The 16,321-nt window shown below is 33.9% G+C and overlaps 1 protein-coding gene across 2 annotated transcripts; it reads right to left on the bottom strand.

Moving 5' to 3' along the window:
* Positions 1-4,857: 4,857 nt before the first annotated feature.
* Positions 4,858-12,376, bottom strand: LOC132185646 (adenylate kinase family protein). 2 transcript variants are annotated; one of them, XM_059599410.2, is made up of 19 exons: positions 12,058-12,376; positions 11,854-11,958; positions 10,894-11,022; positions 10,678-10,812; positions 9,919-10,065; positions 9,653-9,727; positions 9,468-9,561; positions 8,802-8,854; positions 8,544-8,672; positions 7,850-7,885; positions 7,704-7,784; positions 7,473-7,611; positions 6,782-6,861; positions 6,605-6,670; positions 5,957-5,986; positions 5,768-5,877; positions 5,367-5,504; positions 5,196-5,225; positions 4,858-5,113 (listed from the first exon to the last, which is right to left on the bottom strand). In XM_059599410.2, the coding sequence occupies exons 1-19, from the start codon at positions 12,268-12,270 to the stop codon at positions 5,089-5,091; spliced, it is 1,815 nt and encodes a 604-aa protein (XP_059455393.2). In that variant the 5' UTR covers positions 12,271-12,376; the 3' UTR covers positions 4,858-5,088. The 2 variants fall into 2 exon arrangements, with proteins under 2 accessions (XP_059455393.2, XP_059455394.2); XM_059599411.2 differs by lacking the exons at positions 4,858-5,113; positions 5,196-5,225; positions 5,367-5,504 and having other exon boundaries at positions 5,817-5,877; positions 6,605-6,683.
* Between the last annotated feature and the right edge of the window lie 3,945 nt (positions 12,377-16,321).

Raw genomic sequence — 16,321 nt, 5'->3', positions numbered from 1 at the left:
AGTGGGTATTAGCCATGAATTTGTGAGTACAATGTTAGAGATCCACGGTTCAAGGACAAGTGCAGAGAGAGAGAGAGAGAAAAGTCAAAATGATTTTTGATCAATGAGATGGACGGTTGGCCTCAATGAGCAGTTCATTCTCCTTTGATAACACAAAAAAGAAATTATGCTTACACCATAAATAAAGACATTCATAAACTTTCTTCCCTTTTAAATTGAGTTATAAGACTTGGAGCTCCAATTAGGTTTAATAAAATTGACGTATGTGATTTTTATATGCATTTTTAATAAAACTAACAGAGTATGTAATGTTTGTCCTTAGAGCAAGATCGCGACTAAAAATTAAAGAAAAGTTATTAGTCTGTCATTCATGTTAGCTATGAGAGAGATATTTGTAAAATATTCCCACCAAAAGATCACTTGGATCCAACCGAAAGAAAATATAATTTTATGAAAATATAAAATGAAAGCGGAATTATATATATATATATATATATATATATATGTGTGTGTCCAAATCTCTTAAATTAAATATTCTAATATATATTCTAACACCAACTTGTATATATTAATCTCATGAATTCAAATAATTCAACTTTAGAGCAAATGGAATTTGAGTCCAACTAAATAATGAATTTAATCGGTCCATGCATAAATAGCCATCATACGTCATGTGAGATGAGATTGAGATAGGGGAGGCAAAGAAATCATGCGAATGGGAAGAACAATATTTGTCAAACTTTATGACTGAAGTTGGCCTATAGTAGTTATAAAGGTTAGAGGGTGGGGGGAGGGGGCAATTGTAGCTATCATACTTGGGCGTGACCATAGTAGTACTAACCCGTGAGGCGCCACTTAGAAGAGACCTAGACGGTGGGAACCGCAGGCACTCCTTCAAGATCAATCGAGCCATAGCTTACCACTCGCCACACCAGGGCATTAATGAGACTCAAGTTGGCTAACACTAATAGGCTAAGGGATTCCCATTGTGGGAGTCGAACCCAGGCCCTAGTGCATACCCAACTTCATTGGAATTCCCTTGAGACCAGGGCATTAATGAGACTCAAGTTGGCTAACACTAATAGGCTAAGGGATTCCCATTGTGGGAGTCGAACCCAAACCCTAGTGCATACCCAACTTCATGGGAATTCCCTTGAGACCATTGAACTACCACCCTTGGTGGTGAAGTTGGCCTATATATGTTGCTTGTATATTACTCCTATTTTATTTATTTATGAATTATATTACTTATATTCACATTGCATTTGGTAGTGAATGATGAATTTAGATTTTCTATAATTTTCTATTTGAAATAGAGGGGACTGTAGAGAGTCATGAGCCTGAATAGGTGTGCTGCAACCCGCCCTTCTCCTCGGATAGATAGACTCTCTTATATTTATTATCTAAATTACTAATAATTCAGACAATAAATTGTTAAAGATTCGGATCTCATAACTCCTACCCAAATTCAAAAAACAAATAAAATTGTTAAAATTTTTAATTGTTGGAGATCTTAGTCCGCCGATAAATGATAGAGTTGTTGTACAAGTGATTCACACCCATAACTTCCTATCAAAACCAAGAGAGAAATATATCCCACTTTGTTTAAAAATATTATGTCTATTTCGAGTGTGACAGAGAGATATTAGAGAAAAAGAGCCCTCCTATAACTTTTCATAGTCTAACTTTTGAGTTGTACTTATCAGAAAAAGAAAAAGAAAATTGTGTAAGTTGCATGTGTTTGTTTCATACATGATTCTGATTCTCCTTGAGAATAAAATTTTCTTTTAAATTAGATTGGAAGAAATTTTCAATTAACCTAATATAATAAATTGACAAGTGTTCTTAATAGGATAATCAGATAGTCATGTCAATTTAAAAAACCCTAAATGGATGTCACTTGAGGAAATTTTCCAAATAGCAAAGGAAGTGCTCTGTTTCACGAAATACTCTTCTCAATTAATAATCTATGATGAAAACATGATAAAGTATTTCTAGAATAAATGTTTGTTTTTATTTATAAATTAATTATATATGCATTGAGTGTATTTTGAACCAATAATTTCATTTTGTACCTTTTAATAATAATAATAATAATAAAGAAAAGAAAAACGTCATTTAAACTCTCTAATGGTCTAAATTAGATTTTATAGATTTTAGGCTAAAGTCCTCTTAATCCCCTCAAACTATTATTCCAATGATAATTTTCCCCAAAACTATCAATTACGATAATTTACCCTCCTAAAGTACCAAAACAATGACAATGTACTCCTTAATGCTAGTAAAATGACAAAATTACCCTTAATAAAATAAAAACAAAAATACTAAAATTTATAAAAAATAACTAAAATTTCTAAGAGGTGCCAGACCATCCCTGAATGGTGGCCAAACCACCCTTAGGTAACTGAGGATGGTCCAGTCACCCATCAGGGGGTGGATCAGTCACCCCGAGCCATTTCCGGGGGTGGCCGAACCATTCGCAGTTAAAATGAATTAACTGGGGATGGTTGGCCCTTGGGGTGGCCGACTCACCCCCAAGGGCCATGGAGCCACCCCTAGGGCAAAATTAGGATGGCCAGCCACATTTTTTTTTTTTTTTTTTTCATTTGGCCCTTGTGGGTGCCTCAGGCACCCCCCCAAATCGGCTAGACTAGCCAGGTTTTTTTTTTTTTTTTTTAGATTAAATTTTTTCTTTAAAAAAATTAATTTTTTAAAAAAATTTGTTGGATATTTTTGTCTTATTGAAATTTATTTATGAGTAATTTTGTCATTTTATTAGCATTGGGGGTTACATTGTCATTGTTTTGAAAGTTTGTGGGATAAATTGTCGTAATTAATAATTTGGGAGAAAAATTATTATTGATGTGATAGTTTGAGGATGTTAAGAGGACTTTACCCAAGATTTTATGAGAAGGTTCATTCTCTCTCTCTTCCCCTCTATCCATCTTCCTTTTCATTGGATGATATCATGATAGTGATTGTGTTTGACAAAAAGAAAAAAGATATTAAGGATGTCAAAGTCAATTCAGGAAATTTCTTGAACAATTTGAGAGCTATCACTAGTCCATTTAAAATGAATTAATTACACTATAATATCACGTGGACCCAATCTCTCTTGACTTTAACATGAGGTCCGTGCCTGTTGTTTGATCCCATAAATATACTAGGCTACCATTCTTTTAATTGTGTAACGCCACAGGAAAAATTCTGTTTATATTTACGTTATCATTTCAATTGTAACACTTTATAAACCCTAGATTGCGTTTGGCCGGCCATTTTACAGATCAAACTGCAATTTTAAATAGAATCATGAAAAATCACATGATTTTAAATGCTAAATCATGATTTTAAAGGTTGAAACGTAATTTTACTAAATGATTAATTATGTTTTATTAATTGTATTTTTAAATCATTATTTTTCATACTGCCAGGAAACCAAACGTAGGCTGGAAAATGAAAATGAGAGTATGATGTATGAGTACGTATACCATGAAACTTTGAATAGTCAGTCTTGGTAGGCATGGGAGACTTTTTCCTAAGAGTTCGACGGCTCAAAATATCATAGTGATACTTGACACAAGATGCCATCATCATGATTACAGAAATTAATATTATAATTTGGTACCATATATTATAAAATTTGACAAAAATTACACATAAATCCCCTTGGAATTCTAAATTCTAGGTTAAGTTTTTTTTATTTTTTTAAATTTATTTATTTTTAATTAATTAATTAATTATTTTTTATAATTTTAAAAATCAAAATCCCAAAAATTTGAAAACTAATATATATACATTTCCTCTTTCATTTTCTTTCCCTAACCTTTGATTTTCATTAAGATCTATAGACAGAAGGCCGTCTACCTTTAAGATTTGTTCACATTTGCCGAGTCCTCTACAACAACTCTTCATCTTTAGAAAGATAGTTTTGAAATTCAATTTTGTTTAATAACATTTTGGCTATAAAAGAGTACTAATCCATGAAAATAATGCCAAAATAACCGTTTCTGAAATGGGCTAGGGCAAATTTTGTAGCTTTATAATCATGTTCACACAAAACACAAGTTGGAGTGCCATATCAGTAATTGGAGACGCGTGACACTTTCAACTTATATTCTGTGCACACATGCACATAATACAGAAAAAAACAGTGAAACAATGCAAGCCAGTATTACCATGACAAAGAGCCCCTATTAACTACATAAAAGCAATGTTGAAACATCTTTGAGATTTTGGGATTTTTTTTTTTTTTTTTTTTTTTGAGAATGAGATTATGGGGTTTTAATTGCAATTTGAAAGCATTCTAAAACTCTAGGGATATTTGTGTAATTTATCCTAAAACTCAGTAAGTGGAAACAAAAAAGCCTTTCTTGACTCCATCAACAGTCGACTCCAAGTTTCATTTTGCAGATTTTCATTTATTTTTGCACGTCGCATTACAATATTACTAGCAAGTATTATTGAATTTTAATATTTAATAATCCTATATTTTAGAATAATATGTTTAAATCCAATCTCTTATCATTATCATCGTCATCATGATCATCATCACTTCCTTGAAATCTCTTCTACACCTCATCTTTTCTTATTCCTATTCACCATTATTATTATTTTTCAATTGGAGTTGAAGCCTCTAAAAGCAATGATGCAGCTCATATTAGTCATACAACTGATTAAGTAATGCCAGAGTAAATTTGACTGAGCTGGCCAGGTTTATTAAGTGGGGTGTATTTAGGATAACTTTCATCTATTAAACTGACACGCATCTTTAAAATAATGTCAGTTTAATAGATTGGGTAGTTTACAACCCGGCAAAAAATATCTTGCAATTGACCTCCTCTAGGGAAGATTTTGAAATTAAATTAACTTCTAATTTCTTGGATCAGTATAAAAAGTCTACTTTATGCAAATTTCCTTTTGGAAATTACATTTTCAAGGTAACAAGCATACATGTCAAAGAATTTTTGCAAAATACTCATTTTTGATGAATCTTCAATTCTCCAGATTTTAGCATCACTACCAGATATACAACCAGATTTTGTGAGGATCAGATGATGTGGAGCTTAATATACATGATCACATTCCTACTCAAAATATACCACTCAAGAAGCCCCTACAAAAAGCAAAAGATGGATTAATGATAAATTAGCAGATAACAACTAGAAATATCAAGAAGATGCATAGATGTTTCTTACCAAATTCCTGAGGCTTTCTTAGTTTCATTTCTGCATTTGTTAATGAAATGAATTGGTTCAATCAGGATAGTGGTTTTGAAAGTTAACAGCAAGGAGAAAAACAAAAGTCCAAAGAAATAATCCTAAACTTTCTCATATATAATAACAATTATATGGGGGTTAGTGAGTTACCTTGGTTTTCCTTCGAAGGCATCATTAATTTCATCAGTGTTTGGCCTTTCAGGAAAAGTGGACAAGATGGCATACTTCTCCTTTCCAGATAGTCCATCCACCCTCTTATACAGTTCATAACGATATGGGAAAGACATCCTGAAGCAATGAGGTCAGACTACTTTACAGTATTGTTTAATCTAATCTCTTCAATAGAGAGTTTGTGTAGTGATTAAAGTACTTCACATAAAAGTAATCTGAATAAAATCGGGATAGAAATTGATGTAAATCTAGGACTCGACTTCATTTTCGGAATTGAGAACAAGCCATCATGCTCAACAAATAAATTATAAATAAGACAAAATAAGGATGACCAAGAGTTTGCTAACTTGTAAGAAGTATTGAACTGGCAATATCTATACCTGAGAGCACCCATAATTGGATACTGGGTTCCTGCATAATAGAGAAGCCGAAAGAAATAACAATTTTCGAATGAGGCAGCATACTCCAATCTCTTGTCCCGACCCATTGTCTATAAGCGAAATAGAAAAGTTATAAAGTTGATGGGTTTGTATTTATGTATGTATGTCAACTCACAGGGTTGTACTTACTTGCATGATACCACTGGAACCAGGTAAATCCTGAATTTGAGGAAATCCATATATATCAGTTAGACAGATAAACAAATCTCTGCAGAAAATTCATTGAAAAAGATGGTCCGAGGCTAGCAACAAAGCATAACCATATGCAGCCAGAAAAGACCCTACATAGCTGAAGATATTACAGAACCTGAATGCCTGATCTAAATGCAAGCAACCCTATAGATCAAACTGTTCAATTTAATTATCCTCTATATGATTTCAGGAAATTAGAACTGTCTTTCTCTGAGTGTATTACGGAAGCAAATCAAGAAGAAGAAAAAAGAATGGATAAGAATATTATTCAAGTTGCACTTGAAGGTATGATCTGCTAAAAAAAGATGATCTTGGTTCAGGCATATGGCTTAATACCACTACAAGTGCTATCTATGTAAGACTGGTCAAGTATGATGGTATCCTATATCTAATAAAAGAAAATAGCTGAGCCTGCAAGTCATGGATTTCAGGCCAAGACTTTCAAAATTTAATTTATATACAAGCTGTTCTCAAATTTACTGAAAAATCCTATATGGGCCAATTCAGGACAGAGTGATCATATGTTACAAAATACATAATCATTCCATGCGAGTGATAGCAGCCGAAGTTATAAAAAAACAGAACCTTGAGCCTAGGATTGACAAGAATAACTGATCGGTTCCCAGCAGCATCGGTCATAGCTTTGAGATCCTGCGTATTCAATCTGAAGGCTACTTAAATCGGAATAGTAAAACTAAAGCACATTATATAGATGCAATCTCCAATAAGTACTAGAAGAATATTTGCTCTCAGGCTCCTTACATCAATAATACAATTCCCAACAGCATTCTGAGGAGCCACTATGATAAACATGTCATCTTGCTCATCAACCTCTTTGGCACCTGCAATTGCAAATGAAAACCTTTAGAATATGACCGATAAAATTTGTTAGCTAAATAGTTGTGCATACAAAAGAAACCATCATACAGTTTTCATGAGCAGCACCATTGAAAGATCCCCCCCCCCCCCCCCCCCCAAAAAAAAAAAGACTACCATTATATCCTTTTTTTTTTAAAATGAAAAAATCTTGTACGCACAGTTAAAGACACGAGGTGTATCTGTGCATATAAGTTGCATGTGTATCTGTGCCTGATTTTTATTAGTGAATAAGAATGAACCAAAAAGTGATATAGAACTGGCAAGTTGGCTATGGCAATAAGATACAGAACTTTTTTCTCAGCATATTTTGAAGTTAAGAAAATAATGGATTTTATTGTCAAGTGGCCATGTAAATAGATGGAGATAAGGTGTCCCATCAACAAGCCAACATGACTATCAATATCTTACCTTTGCTATTTAGCATTATTATACTAGCTTTTTTTGATTACTGTTTTCAAGGACACAACAAAGATTCTAGAATACCAATATCTGCAGATGCAATTCCATAAAGATGACGAACAAAATCAGACGCTGTGGTCATAAATGACACATGATTTTCTGTTCAGTTCTATACCTACAGAACCAATCTTGACAAAGGTCTCCAATGCACCATAATCACCCCAATCCATAAACTCTAAGATCTGTCGAGTACCAGCAAGCTGCAATGGCATCCCAGCTTGTGCACCTTGCCCCATAGATCCTTGCACACAGACCTGAAAGGTTTAGAAAACTGAATAAACACAATGCTCATTTTATGATATTATTCATTGCAAATTATATTAGGAGGTAACCAGGATAACAGCACCTTGACACGCTTTCCATCGTCAGCAAATGAAAGAGCAATTACTCGAACAAGTTCCATTAAGGTGCCGATTCGATAAACATCCTGTGCATCATAAGATATTGTTAAATCCAAACAGAAAGTTGGTAAATTAAGGAAAAAGTCCTTACCATTTCTGGGTTCAGCTCTGGAATGTTAATCTCCACCTGTTAATTTTACATGAAAAAGTAAAGAAGATTAATCTGATATTTTGGGCGAGACATATTTGCAAACAGTAAAGCTACTCAGGACAAATTAAATATATAGTGCAACTTCAAATTGCACTGGCAAGAACAAACTTCTGTCTCTCCCTCTCTCTTGTACTCCTTCTCCTAGTAGTTAGGTATACATTTTAGGTGGTGTCATGGTGACTGGCCTGTAAACCCTTTTATTTTTTCTCTGAACTTGAGGCACCTCATACCCATGACCTTCCTTAAAACCATGTCCAAATAAATTTATCATATGGATCAGACTGATTTAAGTGATTACAAATATATTCTCTAAATCCTTAAATAAGAAAAAATAAATAAATAGGCAAATAAAGGAAATATCTGTTGATAAGCAAATGCTGTCTATTTGCTGAAATTCATGGTATATCTTATAGTTTCCACCAAGAATGCAAATCGAAGTTCATAAAACCACAATTTTCAAAATGGATATTTGTATATGATTAAGAGACAAAACATAAGAGAATGAATTATATAGAAATCAACACCTAAAGTACAGAAATATAAATTGGTTGGTTGATGACAGATAAATAGATATCATTGATCTATCAGAATAAATTAGTCTCCAACAAAAAAGAAACAAAGACCAATATCAAACCTTTAGTCGAGTTCTTCCATCATAAATGGCTCTTTTTGTTGCTTCTAGCACATCAGTATAGAAATATTTCCTAATTTCCCTTGAGTGAGGAATATTATTCAATCTAGTAGGAATTCCTTTCCAGCTATCCTGTAAAAAGCTGAAGTAAAATAAGAAAAGAAATACAACACAGATTATTTAATGAAAGCTTTATGAGAAAGTGAAACTTTAAATACAGAAAACACTCATCAAATAAGTCTTATATTTGACAAACCATACCTGGATTGCAGAAGCCTGATTCTTCCGGTAGTTACTTTCAAGTACTGCATTCCCTGGTACAAAGAATGAAAGAGATGGAGGTTGACAAACCAAAGAACCTTAAGCTAATTACTGGTACAAGATTAAAAATAATTAACTTTATTATGTTCATAGCCCAAGTCAAATTTAATATTTATCATTAATTGCTGAAAATATCATCGGAACTTCAATTTAATATGAATGTTAGAACATCATGCTGGTTTTATAAATTCTTCCAAAAGCAGTTAATTTCTTAAGAAATAAGTGGCTTCACTTTCTTCCATCTTGTAGTTTCCAAATCCAAACGGAGCCTAAAGGAACCCTAATTCCAGGAAAAAGAACTGAGTGCCCAACAGTGGAGCGCCCAACAGTGCTAGTTAAAGGAATACATATAGCCAACTTAAACTACTTAAAATAAAATTAATTTATCACAAAGCTTAACGGCTGACTCAAGTACGAAATTAAGTAAACAGAAAAAGAACAGAACCAGCTAAAATAGATAATGTCTCCCAAAAGACAACCAATAATGGAAGAACTAACCATATAGAATCTGAAAATAATATCTTGAAACAATAATTAGAAAAAAATTTCATTAAAGATTAATCTAGTGTACACTTAACTAACACTTCAAATCCTGAAAATACTTGCCTGATTTTGTTGTCTTTACTGTATCTTTACGCACTTGCAAAAGCAAAGATTCTATTTCTCTGAAAACTTCTTCTTTTGGACGGTTTCCATTTAACTGTCATTGCAAGAGACAATGCCACATATCAGATATAAATTCATATAGATAGGGGCAAAAAACTGATAAAATATTATCAATCTGTGGACACCTTATTCATTATGTTCAAGTACGAGGATGAGATTGCTTCTGCATTTTTCTTGTATATTTCTAGACGTGACTTCACCTAAAACACAAAGAAAACACAAGTTAGGCAAATGAGCTCATAGTACATCAGATTAAAAAGACAAGCAGTACACTTATGAGACCTAATGTGAGTCATACCCAAAGTCACGGATTAGATGCAATCGTTTAAAAGGAAAGACAGTGTACAGGTGACAGAGTAAAAGAGATAAAAATGTAAGATTGCAACCGCACTTTTTCCTCAGTATCATCAGGGCGAATAACAAGTCTGGCTTTAATTTCCTCACTCTCTGGAGGAAAACTTTTTAGATGATAAATCTTCCCCGTTACAGGATCTAGCCTTCTACCAATGCATCTTTCGATTAGAATTTCATCAGGAACCTGGGTATTAAAAACACATCTATGTGAAAGATCACTTTGATAAGTAAATTTTTATGTACTGAATGACTAAAATGACTTTACCAAAGATTGTAAGAGATGCCATGAAAATTTGAGTCAAATATTAAAGATGATAAACACACCATATATTAAGTGTAGAGGCACAGTTGAGTTGATCCTTAAAAAACAGACACAGAACAAGCACTTTTTCTCTAGTGATATCCCATAGCTTTTAAACATCTGCTATCAAATATAGAAGTCTGTTTTTGATAAGTATATCGGTGGAATTATATGCATATAAAAAATAATAATAATAAAAAATAAATTAATTAAAAAAAAAAAAAAACAGCACCATAATGCTTCCATCAAATAAAAGTCTAGTAGAAAATTACCAAAACAAACTACTTTATAAATGAGTATGTCTGGCAAGTTCTTCTCTGGAAACTGTCAAGCTTTTAGGATAATATGAAAGTTTAGCTCTTATGCAGAAGTCTATGATCGTCAATATAGCAGATTTGAGCTAAGTAGGTTAAACAAGTTGAATGGAAGGAAGGAAAACAAATAGACAATGACCAATATATAAGAAAAGATAGGATAAACATGTGATTCACATACATCTAACACGATATAAACATCTGGTCTAATTTTCAGTTTTTCCAGACTTTGTGCCTGGGAAAAGCTCCTTGGGTACCCATCTAGAAGCCACCCTCTTTCTTTTGCATCTTCACGTGATAATCGTGATGTAACCATCTACAAAGCAAACCATTAGTATTCTAGACTATATGAGAAGGAAAAAGCAAAACACATATGTGAGTTAGAAAATTTCAATACAGCTGTCACGATTTCATCTGGAACTAGACGGCCAGCATTCATGAATTCTTTTGCTTTATTTCCAATTTCTGTCCCAGAAGATACTTCAGATCTTAAAATATCCCCAGTTGATATGTGCACCAATCCAAACTGAAGAACCAAGAAAACGGAGATATGGATGAATATAAGCATAACAAATGATTATATTCAGATACTGAAGACCAAGATGAACTTTAAGGTAACGCAACATGAGTACTTCTTCTATATAAACGCAACAGGTAAAAGAAGCTTTCCATCTCAAAAGAACTTGTTTGTAATTTGCCTATGTTTTCCAAGATTAGCTATAATTCATCTTTACCGGACTGAATGGAGAACACAAAATTGCCACTCTTATTGCCTGCCGGTATCCAATGGAATCTAGCCCTTCGATGTTATGTTATCAATTGCTGTTGTTGTACCTACGGAAATTTAAGGGCATTGAAAACCCCTGCATGTATTCAGTAAAATGTTCCCATTTCTTCTTCCCTGAGAACACCAATTACACAGCTTTTTTTCATCAAGAAGTTTTAGTCAGCTATACATTTCTTCTGCTGGCTTTATGTCAATCTACAGGTACCCAACATCCAGAGTGTTGAAGAAAAGGGATTCATTGATTACCATCTATAATTGTCAACTTCTCATCATATATGCAAACCTCCTCCCTAGCTGATATATAAAATAAAGTTCACACACCCACTATTGTAACCAATTTCACAATCTCAAGTTGTTAATTCATTGTAGAGAAATGAGGATAATTTTAAAGATTGAAGAGTTTCTCAAGTTGATGCATTGCTCACAATTAGTCATTTGAACTTAAACAAAAAGGCCAACAGGCAACAACGAACTTGATCTTATTGCTTATAGTAGCTGCAAATACAGGGCAAGCTCTAATAGTCAGTACAACATGTTTGCAGTATGATTACGAATCATATATACGCTTACCTTCTGGACAATCAACTCACACTGAGTCCCTTTCCCCGACGCCGGCGCACCCGATATCATCACCTTCAAAGGCTCGCTGCTCACTGAACAATTCACCTTCAATCCCTACCAAAAGAAACACATTATATGAGACCAGAAAACGTGTGGGAATAGAAACCATGGAAACAGACTCTCAATGTTGGCTTAAGGAAAACAAAAACCAACTCTGGGTATTGGGTTAATTCTCAAATGGGTGTCACCGAAGACGCAGAACGAGCGGAGACGACGACGCTCGGTAGGAGAAGATGGCGGAAGAGAAAGAGAGGAGGAAGAAGAAGAAGAAGAAGAAGGAAGAGAGGGAGTGGAGAGAGGAGAGAGAGAGGGAGTGGGATACACATTGGTGGAGTGAAGAGAAGAGAGTGTAGTGGTGGGTAACATCGTTGCTCAGAGAATTTTGGTTTTGGGTGCAATGGAGGATTTGAAAGAGCGAGAGAAAGTGGGAAGGCTTTGAACAAGTGGCTCAGACTAAACGATACCAAACGATAAAACATGTCCATTGCATTTCTGTTGAGCTGATGGGTTCTATGATTCTATCTATTAATGTGTTTTATCCTTCGTATATTTTTTAGGGGAAACTTCATTAAGGCCCCCTGAACTTCCGGCCGTTTTTGCAGACCCCCCTGAACTTCAAAAACTCTCATTTTGGATCCTTAAACTTCTATTTTCTCTCACTTTGGACCCTTTTAACATTAAACTACGTCGTTTTGGATGTTTTATACCCATTTTACCCTTCCCTAAAACTACGTCGTTTTGTGTCCTAAAATTACAACACCTACCCAGCCCAAAACGATGTCGTTTTATGCATTAATTTTTTTTATTTTTTATTTTTTAAAAAAGAAAAGAAAAATAAATAAATTAAAAAAAAAAAAAAAGAAATAGCCACCCCCTGGCCGATCTGGGGGTGGTTCGGCCACCCCCGTGGCCCAAAAAAAGAAAAAAAGAAAAGGGGATCGGGGTGCTTTGGGGGTGGCTGGACCACCCCCAAGGGGCTGGGGTGGTTTCGGCCACCCCATACCGGCCGTATGAGGTGGCCGAAACCACCCCCAGCCCCTTGGGGGTGGTCCGGCCACCCCCACCCCCCCGCGTTTTTTTTTTTGGGCCTTTTGGGGGTGGCTGGACCACCCCCATGGCCAAGGGGGTGGTCCGGCCACCCCCAGACCAGCCAGGGGTGGCTGAGCGACCCCCTTGGCCAAAAATGGGGTGGTCCGGCCACCCCATTTTGGCCAAGGGGGTGGCCGATTTCTTTTTCTTTTTTTTTTTTTTAATTTATTTAATTTATTATTATTTTTTTAATATTAATGACCAAAACGACGTCGTTTTGGGTTGGGTGGTGATGTAGTTCTAAAGCTCAAAACGGTGTAGTTTTGGAGTAAAAACGACGTAGTTTTGTTTAAGTCCAAAACGGCGTAGTTTTAGTCGAGGGTAAAATGGGTATAAAAAGTTAAAAGGGTCCAAAGTGAGAGAAAATATAAGTTTAAAAGTCCAAAATGAGAGTTTTTGAAGTTCAGGGGGGGTCTGCAAAAACGGCCGGAAGTTCAGGGGGCCTTAGTGAAGTTTCCCCTATTTTTTATTATTATTATTATTATTATTATGTATTTGAACAAGTTACATCAGTTTTATGAGACATGATTTCTAGCGGAAGGATCTATCTAGTAAGGTATTTTTATTTTATTTTTTATTTAAAAAATAAAATAAAATTAGGTGTATATAGAATATCACAAACTCAACAACAATTTACGGGAGATGCACGTCAAAATGTAAAAGAGTATTTCTCTTTGTTTTTGGCACACAATTGGCAAGCATCCTCGAACGCCCATTCAGAATAGACCCATAAGATCGAATGGCTATTCCTATTAAATAATTATTCATTTATTTAGTTGTACATCATTTTTAGAAATAGCTATTTTCTTATGAAATGAATAATCATTCATCTAAAAAAAAAAAGGATAAATAGCTATTCCTTTAAAAATTGAAACAATTTTTTTTTTTTTGTAAACCTAAATTTTTTTTTTTAAAAAATGAAAATGGCAAAACATACTATAGGTGACCCAGCCACCCTAGTAGAACCATAGGAATGGTCGCATCAACCTCAAATCCCCTCTCCAGTCAAGGGACTCACCACCGTCAAATGTTCGGCCACCTTCTCATTTTTTAAAAACAAAAATCAAGGGGGTGGTTTCCAAATGGATATGAGTGATCATTCAGTCACCCCATGGTCATTTGGAGGTGGCCTAGCCGCCCTTATTTAGCCCACCCCCTTAGTTTTATATTTTTCCAAAAAAAAAAAAAAAAATTGAAATCATAAGAATATTTTTGTCCTATTTAAATTTTTTTTTAAGGTCATTTGTCTTTTTGTTGGCGGGAGGGAGGATATTGACATTTTCTTGATAGTATAGAGGGAGCATTGACACAATTGGTAATTTGGAGAGACATTGACAATGAGGTAGCAGTTTGAAGGAAGTAAAACCCTACAATTTACAAGTGTATTCAGTTCAAAAATTGAAATAAACCCATACATAAAAGCTCATAAAAGACCCTTTTTTAAAAAAAGGCCATGTAAATTAAGTTCATAGTTTACATGTCACAAGCGTTTAGCACGTACAAAATACCGCTCGCATATGTGCGGTTATTGGTGGATTCGGCAAAGTACAGATGTGGACACGATTAGTAAGTCAGCCCATATAAGTGTGGTTTTCAATCCTAGTAGCTACTCATTTGCCTTTTAAGTATTACGATGTAACATAAAAGTTAAAGTAATTTTGAGTATTTTGTAAGTGTTTCAACCTTGTTTAGAAGCCATGTAACTTGAATTTGCTTTCAAAAATCCAAAAACCCACGCAAACTTGGACTTTTGGCTCGCTATATGCATTTCTGTTATGGGCTTGTTTTGCAAAACGTTTTCTTGGACTGGCCCTAACAACGATGCCCAGCCCACCTGAATGCTTCTTAGTTTTCAATTAATAATCAATTCAAGTAACGGAAATTTCTTACAAACTTTTATATCTTTGATTATATTCTGATAGTTAAAGATGTTAACTATCATGAATTTCACAATAAATTAATAAAAATAAACATACCAAAATTTATTGCTTATTTTAATTCTTCTTTGAAAATATAAACACCAGAAATCGGTTTCTCTCGCTTGACCCACTTAAGGTACACGAAAATGATGAAAATTGTGTACATTTATCAACCAGAGAGATAACCAGTTTTTTTTATTCCTTTATAACTTAACTTCCCATCAAAGTAAGAGTTAATTTAATAGGAAACCACTTCTCTTAATTAATTAACCACTAACTGTTTATTAAGAATTATAATTAAATAATCTCATAACTTAAAAAGTCTAATAAATACTCATATGTGCCATATCATGCATGTTAGACTTTAAATTCTTACATGATAATTATTTAGAACCGACTTCTATTACAGTTTTTTGTCTCTTCTATATATATATATATATATATATATATATATATATATACATATATATATATATAAGAACTGAAAACGTGCGAAGTTGGGAGACGTAAATGGCGATATGGTCGATATTCAGGGTTCCAGCACATGTACATATATATGATGTATGCATACATATATAATCGAAAAAAAAAAAAAAAAAAAGATTTTTTATTTTTATTTTTATTTTTTTATATTAATTATTAGTGAAGTTTTCTATTTCCTATTTCCTATTCTTATTTACTATATAGTTATTTATGTATTTATTTTTCACTATGTCCGAGACCTCAAAATGTGATATGGGTCCAGACATTTCTGTAGGGGTTTGATCATGTTCTTCCCTCTATGACGGATTCTTTAGATGTGTTGGTAAAGGAGTGTACATACTGGATCGAACTCAAAATTTCAAAATCTTGTTTTCAAAATTAATTAAAATATTCTTACTTTTTATATCATATCACTAACTTTTTATTACTATTCAAATAAAAAAATTACTACAAAATAAATTTTTTCAGTTTTTTATACAAAATACTTTCTCTTTTTTCTTATATCTATCAAATCTATTACCGTTCCAATCCGCTTCTTAAGTCCACTCCTTTGTTCTTCCTCACAATGTCGTCCATTGGTCCGATCTGAGGTAGAAAAAAGATGACAGGCAGCTGATTCTTGTTGACTGTCTGATACGTGCATGCACATGCGCATGTTCACTAACATATATACGTGAAACATCTTATTTACCACTAGAAAACAAAATGTAATGAACCTCATGAATTCACTTCATACCATGCAATATTTTACTTTAATTTATTTCAGTCTGCCCTTTCCTTCAAATGTAAGATCATTGATTATAGGGAATCACAATCATACATTAATGGCCAAACATATTTTAATTGTTTATCTAGCTACAAGGGCAATAATCTCTTTTATGGTAAAGAGCTTGTTACTTCAGAAATGGATTCTCTCAACTTGAATT

The sequence above is a fragment of the Corylus avellana genome, chromosome 7 (genome assembly GCF_965113065.1).
Source record: "Corylus avellana chromosome 7, dhCorAvel1.hap1.2, whole genome shotgun sequence".
NCBI lineage: Eukaryota > Viridiplantae > Streptophyta > Magnoliopsida > Fagales > Betulaceae > Corylus > Corylus avellana.
This window is presented reverse-complemented; position numbering and strand designations above follow the sequence as displayed.

Excerpts from the sequence above, each read along its gene's own strand:
- LOC132185646 (XM_059599410.2), bottom strand. The coding sequence starts at position 12,270 with ATGTTACCCACCACTACACTCTCTTCTCTTCACTCCACCAATGTGTAT. Across the intron at positions 6,671-6,781 it reads TTGGGAATTGTATTATTGAT|GATCTCAAAGCTATGACCGA; the intron begins GTAAGGAGCCTG and ends TTGAATACGCAG. Across the intron at positions 5,114-5,195 it reads AAGAAAGCCTCAGGAATTTG|GGGCTTCTTGAGTGGTATAT; the intron begins GTAAGAAACATC and ends TGCTTTTTGTAG.